Source organism: Mus caroli, unplaced genomic scaffold, assembly GCF_978045245.1.
Source record: "Mus caroli unplaced genomic scaffold, Mus_caroli_1 scaffold_8, whole genome shotgun sequence".
Lineage (NCBI taxonomy): Eukaryota > Metazoa > Chordata > Mammalia > Rodentia > Muridae > Mus > Mus caroli.
This window is the reverse complement of record NW_028227263.1, coordinates 36155497-36163897: the sequence shown is the minus strand read 5'-3', so window position 1 is coordinate 36163897 and position 8401 is coordinate 36155497. Positions and strand designations below refer to the sequence as shown.

The window sequence follows — 8401 nt, the reverse complement described above, 5'->3', positions numbered from 1 at the left end:
CTGTATCTGCATTGTCTTCCAAATTCTAAGAAACTGTTGGGTCACAAGGACAATGACAGCTGCCTGGGAGGTTGGGGAAGACATCATAGCAGCTGCCTCCTAAGGTAAACAGTACACAATTTTCAGGCAAGGGGAACCAGAGAGAGCAATTACATGCAGAGCCAGAGGAACACAAAAGAGGGCAACACCAGGTTTGAGGGGTTCTACGTGTTTAAGCCACTTCTGGAACGTTCTGCCGGAGAAGCCTGATTGAAAAATAAAAATTTAGCTACATGTGGTGGCAAATGCCTTTAATCCCAACACATGGAAGTCTCAGAAACAAAAAAACAAAAAGAAAAGAAAAATTTAGCTGGTTACTAGGGTCCTAAGGCTTTTCCATTGTTATACCTGACAGAGCAAACCCTTCACTAGAGAAAGGGCTTTTACACCACACACACACACACACACACACACACACCTGCATGTGTTAACAGAGGGCAGACAGGGCCACCTGTGTTCTATGTTCCTACTCAGTCTCCTACCCTTCTCAAGAAATGGCCCAGTATCATCGATTACGTGGCAATCTTTGTAAGCTTGGCCAGCTTTCCTCCCTCTGCAGTAGGAGAACAACCTTTCCACATTCCTCCTCATTGGCTGACTGGATTAGCTATGAAAGCTTTGGGCACCAGATAGGGAAGGTGCACGGACTTAAGTCCTCAGGAGCATCCTAGACAGTCCAGACCCGAGCCGGCTGGGGAGAGAGATGCACAGTTTGGTCCTCAGGAAGGCCACACTGCACCCTCCACAGCCCACACACCCATGAAAGCCAGTGACCAGTGAGATTTGTTTCAGGTGTTTTATTAAGTGGGCCATACTGTAGCTGGTTTCTAAGTTGCAAAACAACATAAATTGAACAGTAATAACATAGCCAGTTAGACTGACAAGCTTTTCCTTCTCTTAAAGAAAAAAAGAAAAGAAAAACAAATACTTAAAACACACAATGGCAGGTTAAATAAATAAGATAGATGAAGAAAAGACAAGCCTGTTAAACATGCTCATGTTTACTCCTGTGCAACTTTGTGCCAACAGGAAACATGATTTTCTGCATGTAGCACAATGACATTGTCCTGGCATGTCTCCTTCCCAAATAATACTGACAAAAAAGGGGAAGGGGGGAAACGGATGTGGAGCTGACTCGGCAGTGCTTGATCAGAGGCACTGCTAAAAATCCCTTTGATTGGAGCATGGGATGTCCCACTCGCACACCTGTGCATGGCCTGTGAAAGCCAGATAGCCAGAATAATGTTAATATAGAAAACATTAGTTTAAAAACGATGTGGAATGGCCTCACCGACGTGACGGGGCGGCATGTGGAACAGCCCCACACTTGTTGAAGGCTCAGTCTGGGAGGCCACAGGCTCCCAGCGTGCGGCCATGCAAGGGAGGCACCAGCTTCAAAACAAGCAGCACCAACCTTGCCCCTCTCTGTCTCTTTCACATGAAAGTGTGTAAAAAGCAGGTCAGCAAATAAACTCTAAAATAGATTATTTTTTTTTCCAAAAATCCTCTAGTTTTCTTTTTACAGTAAGTATACATATCCTCTCTGTCCCCCACAACCTGCTTAGGTCCCTCTGGGATGAAGAGGCAGAGCTGCAGGGAGTCTTTCTGGGTCCTGCTGCTGGCTGGTGCTCGGAGGTCAGATGTCAATGCCCTTAACGAGGGAAGTGTCCAGTGTGATGTTGAATTCTTGCAGGGTCTGCAGCACTCGGATCAAGGAATTGACGAGTGTGTGGTCCTTGATCAGCGCCACGTCCTCATACATGTGCGCAGTGATGGGGCAGTCGGCCAGCAAGGCTATCCAGTGGTGCAGGAGGTGATCTCTGGTAGGGTGGGAGTGATCCAGGTAGGTCAAAGCAAGGGAAAAGAAAGACACAGGCCAAGGCCAAGTTGGGGGTGGGGGGGATCCTTGAACTTAGTGAGAGGATGAGGAAGCTGACCCCCTCCCCCATAGCCCCACTTCCCTCTCTAAAGGAGCTTGCTTTCCACCACTCAGCCCTGGGAAATAACCCAACACAATTATCCCTGTCACCTGCCTCTCTTTCTCCACCTCCTACATCTCCCTAGACAACCTAGCACACACCAGTTACTAGGCAGACGTGAGCACTCCTCCCGCCATCAAACAGAGGTCCAAAACATTTCTTTTCTCCACAGCTAACATCACACACTAACATCGCCAGAAGTGCTAAGACACGTGACACTTCCCATCTGCCAGCTGTTGCAAGAGGTTTAGTTTTCATGACACCACCACCTGTATGCAATGCCACCAAACGGCACAAAATGTTGGATCCTCTGGAACTTTTGTTAGTAGCCATGTGGGTGCTGGGAACCCAACCTGGGTCCTCTGCAAGAGGAAAGGGTCCTCTTAACTGTTGAGCCATCTCTCTCCAGCATCTTTTTTTTTTTTTTTTTTTTTGGTTTTTCGAGACAGGGTTTCTCTGTGTAGCCTTGGCTGTCCTGGCACTCACTTTGTAGACCAGGGTGGCCTCGAACTCAGAAATCCGCCTGCCTCTGCCTCCCAAGTGCTGGGATTAAAGGCGTGAGCCACCACGCCCGGCTCTCTCCAGCATCTTATTTACTTTTGTGTTGTTGAGATGGAGTTCTTACTGTGTTGCTCATGATGGGCCTTGTATTTCTAGGCTCAAGCAATCCTCCTGCCTTAGCTCCCCAGTAGCTTGGGACACAGCCAAATAGTACTCAGTTCAGAGTCTGTATTAACTCACACCAGCTCTCCTGCACACAGCCTGAATACCATGCCTCTAGTCTATGTGGCCTTCCTACTCTCTCAGTGCTGTCCACTCTGATGCATATTACCCATGATGTCAGCCCCACATTATCTCAGCCTCCTCATTAAACACCGCAGCCCTAATACAGAAGGAATTTTCTCCATCCCAGGTCTTGTAGCCCCCGCTTCCTTCGAAACGTGCTTCCTATCACTGACCTCCCGTCATTCTGCATGCCATTTCCTTCCACTAAAGCCTCACCGAAACACCTCCTCCTCCCTGAAGCGTTCTCGGGACTCTCTCCTCTCTAGGGTTTCGCACATCCTATGAGGGGTAGTTTGATAATGTTTGACACCTTTTACTTTTAAACGTGACCAGCAAACTTCCCAGCTCAGCTTTCTTCCTACCACTTTCCATAAGGCCCCTGAAATTCAATTGTTTTCTGAAAAAATAACTATACATATTTACTTCCAATGTCCCCAACAGGGTGGTTTTGAACCTTCCCATCAAGATGTGGCCTCCATCTTCCTTAATCATACACATTCTACTTCCCAGGTCCCACAAACACACAAGATACATAAGAAAAATCAATGGCATAAAGGGGCCCTCCAAGGCAGGGCCATGGCCAGTGCCCACCCTGCAGGACAGTGCCCACCCTATTGCAGCATCTGAATATTGGCTGCTGCACACTCTGGCCCTGTAGTACCTGGCTCCCAGGCACACCAGCATCTGAAATTTGCCGTCCTTGCCAATGTTCCGGGGCGTGTTGTTGACTGCAGTGACAAAGCGACAGAAATTGCGGGCCCGTGTGTGCCAGTTTTCTTCTGGAACTACGTCATTCTGTTCTAACGTCTCATAATAGGTTTGTGCTTTCTCTGTGAAGAGAAGAAAAGCTGTGACAATGGCTCCTCAAACCCTGACCTGCAGGCCAGGGGCTGTGGACTCTCCAAGCCTACACAAGCAACTTCAGGAGACCAAAGCAAGTTTTAGATTTTATTTATGTAGCCCTTAGCATGAGCATGCTCTTTTCCACTTGTCTGAAAGGACAAGAAAACTCTGAGGACTGTCTCCTGCATAAAAATTCTCCACACAGGGTTTGGGATCCAATACTCTCAACTGTTGTTTTGGTTCTATAGGGATAGAGGGTGAGGAATTGGGGCTATGCCTATTCTAGATGAGAGATGCTCAGAAACTCTTTTGGTCCAAATTTTCCGAGGTGAGGGGTCATACCAATGAGCATGGCGTTGGTGTGCTCTCCCAATATTCCCTACAAGAAAACCTGGGCAAGCAAATAGCAGACCTAACTAAGGGCTGCCTGATTTGGCTTCTACAGCTAACCCATATGCCATGCAATATAAAGACCTCCACATCAACACACTTTTCCTACTCTTCTCCCTAGACCAGCTCACCCAGGAAATCCCAAATGAAGACATTTTTGAAGAGCCGGGGTGATTTAAATCCATGCTGAAAAGCTTGTTCCAGTGCTGAAACGAGACCACACTCTCCACAGAGCAATAGTGTCAGGCTGCCACGCTAGGAAAGAAAACAGGATAAATGACAGGCAGGTCTCAGCTGAGTTGCCCTACCACTACTACATCCTTAAACCAGAGCCAGGCCAGGAGGAAGCAAACCAAACAGCTCTTGTCTGTTGTCTAGCACCAACCACAATGGCTGGCATACTCTTTCAGTGAAGAACTGGTGAAGGGCATGTGATAGAATTGGAGTCACATACAGGAGACTGCCCAAGAGGGCACACAAAGCCAGTGTAGTCATCATTTGGATAGACACAAGCAAATCCAGAAAAAGACAGGAAGAGGTTGTGTTAACTGGGGGACCCCAGAGACTCCACTTAGTCATCAATATAGAGGGCAAACAAAACAACTGAGGCAAAGGCTCCTGAGGAAAGAGTCCATCCCATCCCCAAACAGGCAAGGCATATGCTGTTCTGGACTCTGGCTAGGCATGGGAATATGCGCCTATAATCCCAGCACTCGGGAAGTGGAGGCAGGAGATTGTCACAAGTTTTGAGAGCAGGATGGGCTACATGAGGGGTTCCAGGCTAGCTTGAGATATTCCAGAAGACCTTGTTGATGACTCTGGACTAGCCAGAGCACATGGACATTGAAGAGCATAACAAGGTGACTGCAATATCAAGAGGACTCCTCTGGGCTAGAGGGCAGGAAGGCTCACTCACCTCTTTCTCAGGTTTATGGAAGTGCTTCACAATGCCATTGACTGCCTCCCCGATGGACTCCTGGATCTGCCCAGTGTTCAGCTCTGAGAAAATCAAGTAGACAGCCAAAGTAATCTCAGAGGTTATCAAGCAGCAGACTGAGAACACAGAATAGAATTGGCCCATGACAGAAGCAGGAGAGTGAGAACTCAGAAAGCAGAGACTCTCGCCCACCTACTTCTGCAGAGACAGCTCTTCCCAAAACTCTTTGAGGGCAAAGTCAAGCTAATCGGTTCTGTCTCTGAGATGCTGGCCCAGTTTACTTTCCACTTCACTCTGGAGCTCTTGGTTTCCATAAGAGAGCTGTGTGAACAGTCACCAGGAAGGAGGAGACCAGAAATTACCTCTCTCTCTCTGACATACAGGAACATGGAACAAGACAGATCATCAGTGTCCTTCCAAGTCTCCAAAGCAAAGGCCACATTGACATGATGATCAAGAGAGGAGATGGCTTTGCCAGCATTGGTGGCTCCTGCCACACTCTACTCTAGCAGGGGCAGCTGCAGAGTGAGGCCAGGACCTCAGAGACCTACCCATTTCCAGACTTTCCTCCTACTCACTGGGCTTATTGTTGGGCGAGATGGTCACAAGTCTCCGGATGACACTGGGGGACTGCTGTAGTGGCGGAGTGCGACAAGGCCTCTCATCCACCTCAGGTAGGGAAGTGAGCAGCTCCCCAACAAGCACGCGCTCCAAGCTTCCATCGTCCATACCCTTCCCCAGCCATCGGCCACATGGAAACCTAGAGGTAAAACAAAGGCCTTGTGAGGGCTACTCATTCCTCCAGCATCCTCCCCTGCTACTCGGTGGCGCCAGTAACAAAGCCAGTCTATGGGACAGGTCACAAAACCAGACTAGGGGCTCCTGGACTCTCTCTGTCCCACAGTAACGTTCACTGGAATTACCTGAGTGGCTTGAGACACATGTCCATCAATACCATACATGTTTACTCAGTTGAAAACCATCTGGATCTTTCAAATACAACAAGGCAGAGCCAAAGAGAAATCACCAGGGCTATCAAACCTTAAGAGGCTCCTTGAGAAACTCATACTCAATTCTTAAAGAAAGCCCCAGGGGTGCATACCCAGGGTCACTCACTTGTAGGTATGTCCTGTGATCTCATTCCTGACCATCACATATTCCACAAGCCATTTGGCATACAGCCCAGAATTATCATGGCCAATCTGGACAGTGGTGAGCTTCCCCAGGTTCTGGCACTGAGGGAGTAAGGAAAAGAAGCCAGGTCAGAAAAGCAGGAGTGGCAGTCCTTGGAGGCACAAATCTGACTGGCTGTCTGCCTCCTGGCTCAGCATCTATAGGAGCAAGGCTCACAACTCTACCTACTGCAAGTTTTGGCAGACCAGCATTGTCTCCTAGACAGCTCATGGCTGAGAAAGAAGATGCTAGTCTTAAAGGAAGACCAGGGTCTGGGGTCAAAACACTCCAGGTTGGTCCTCCAGCTTAACAAATACCCGTGTGTTACAGTTGAAAGAACTCCGGAGACTTCCCCAACAATCCAGCCCATTCCCACGTACGCCCTCGTATACAAGTTCTGACATATAAACTCCTTCCAGCAAGTGACTACGTACAAGGTTCAGATTCTTCCCCCCAGGTCAAGCCTAGTCCTGGCCTAACATTGTCTCAGAACAGGTCCACTGTGCTGATACACAAGGCTGTGAAACAAGGCCTCTACGACGTCCTGCAGAAAATTCCTACAGCAGCTGTTACAAACTTGGATCACCACAAAGCCTTGGGTTGGGACCCCAGATATCACATACCTCAAAAGTCATCTCTAGCACATTCCTGGGAATCTGCAGGATCTGTGTTTCACCCAATTCTCCTGATATACAGATCCATGGATTGGCAGTGAACATGGAGCCTCCCAGCTTCTTGCTTGGTACAATCAAAATGTGGTATGGAATCACTGTTTAGAGAAGCCACAGAGGTTAAGGTGGGGATTGGGAATCTCTCACAGCTGATGGGAGGGACCCTGACTTACTCCAGCTTCAGGAACAACACTGGCATGACTGAAGCTCCCACCATGCTATTGCCAGCAGATCCCCTGGCTGCTTCACATATCAGCCTTGCTCTTAATTCTTCCCAGGGTCACCACCCAATAAAAAACAAGCCTATCTGCAGGCTCAGCTTTAAGTGTAACCAACTCCTAACTGAATTTCATCTCAGAGTGCTTTGTAGTCTCTCACCTCTTGAGCCCAATAGCATAATGATAATATTAATCTTAGCAGTCTACACAGCTGCCACCTCTCTTACAGGGCACAGAGAGGAAAACAGTTTGCCCTAGGTCTTTTAATTCCAGTTCACTACTACTCCTACCAAGCCTACAGCCCTACTCTCTGGGAAAGAAGATGGGACAAAGATGAGAGAAGAGTGTGAGCTGCTGAGCAGTGTGGCTATGGAGCAAATTCAAAGGCTACCAAGTAAAGACTCTTGGCATCATAGAAAGATGAAGTCAAAGACCTTAGAGTACTTTGAACCCTCCTCCTCTAAAAATATGGAGAGTGAGGCCCACAGCTCTGCACACAGGAATTTAATGAGTTAGGGGCAGGGCTGGCCTGGCATAATGGCCTACTGTCACATGGCGTTCTTTCTGCTACTTCAGGAAGACACCTTTCTCTCTGGGGCTACTCTAAATCTATAATGCTGAGATACTTCTCAGGCTGAACACAAGGAGAACTCTTCAGAAGTGTGCAGGATGGACGATAAATGCAGCCCCAGCACACTTTATGTCCCTAGGCCTCGAGAGCAGTTTGTGGAACAACACTGACTGACACCATGGCAAACAAAAGGATGAGGACAGAAAGTTGCCACCGAGAAGGAGCTGCTCCTTCTTACCTCCCCCACGGAAGCACAAGGCAAACAGACAACAGGAGGGGCCAGGCACTGATGTGTACACCAGCATGCCAAAGGTAGGGGCAAGAAGGACTACCATGGCTTGATGTCAGTCTTAGCTACACAAAGAGACTCCTTCTCAAACATCAAGGAAATAAATAAATAAATAAATAAATAAATAAATGAAATAAAGTACAAAAGAGACAGCAAGCCTGGGTAGGTTCATGACGCCTGGCTAGAACAGGCCATTGAGACTGGAGCAGAGCTACTCACGGATGGTTGTAAAGACGTTGGTGAAGCAGAAGTAGTCCACTGCGTTGAAGGAGAGCAGGTGATAGAGGAACTGCTCCTTCTCGTCATCACAGCGCAGGAAGGCGTAACGCTTATACAGCTTCCTGTCAGGCAGTAGCAAGACATCAACACATCAATCCCCAGCCAAGAGGACAGGAAAAAAGATAAAAGTGCTCACTTTCACAAGTAGATGGTTTAGAGAAGCAAGAGGTGGCAGGCCTCAAGCTCCTTAGGATCTCTTCATAAAGGATGGAGACTAGCCATTCTT

General features: G+C 48.1%; 1 protein-coding gene across 2 annotated transcripts in view; it reads right to left on the bottom strand.

The window, feature by feature from the left end:
• Positions 1–821: 821 nt before the first annotated feature.
• Dennd5a (DENN domain containing 5A) overlaps positions 822–8401 on the bottom strand; it is a 66735-nt gene continuing 59155 nt past the window's right edge. For both annotated transcript variants that reach the window (XM_021166335.2, XM_029479382.2), the window contains 8 exons: positions 8116–8237; positions 6771–6916; positions 6091–6209; positions 5553–5734; positions 4954–5036; positions 4169–4292; positions 3466–3634; positions 822–1859 (listed from right to left, as the gene is read on the bottom strand). In XM_021166335.2, coding sequence (XP_021021994.1) covers positions 1676–1859; positions 3466–3634; positions 4169–4292; positions 4954–5036; positions 5553–5734; positions 6091–6209; positions 6771–6916; positions 8116–8237 — 1129 coding nt within the window. In that variant the 3' untranslated portion in view covers positions 822–1675. The remainder of the gene's footprint in view (positions 1860–3465; positions 3635–4168; positions 4293–4953; positions 5037–5552; positions 5735–6090; positions 6210–6770; positions 6917–8115; positions 8238–8401) is intronic.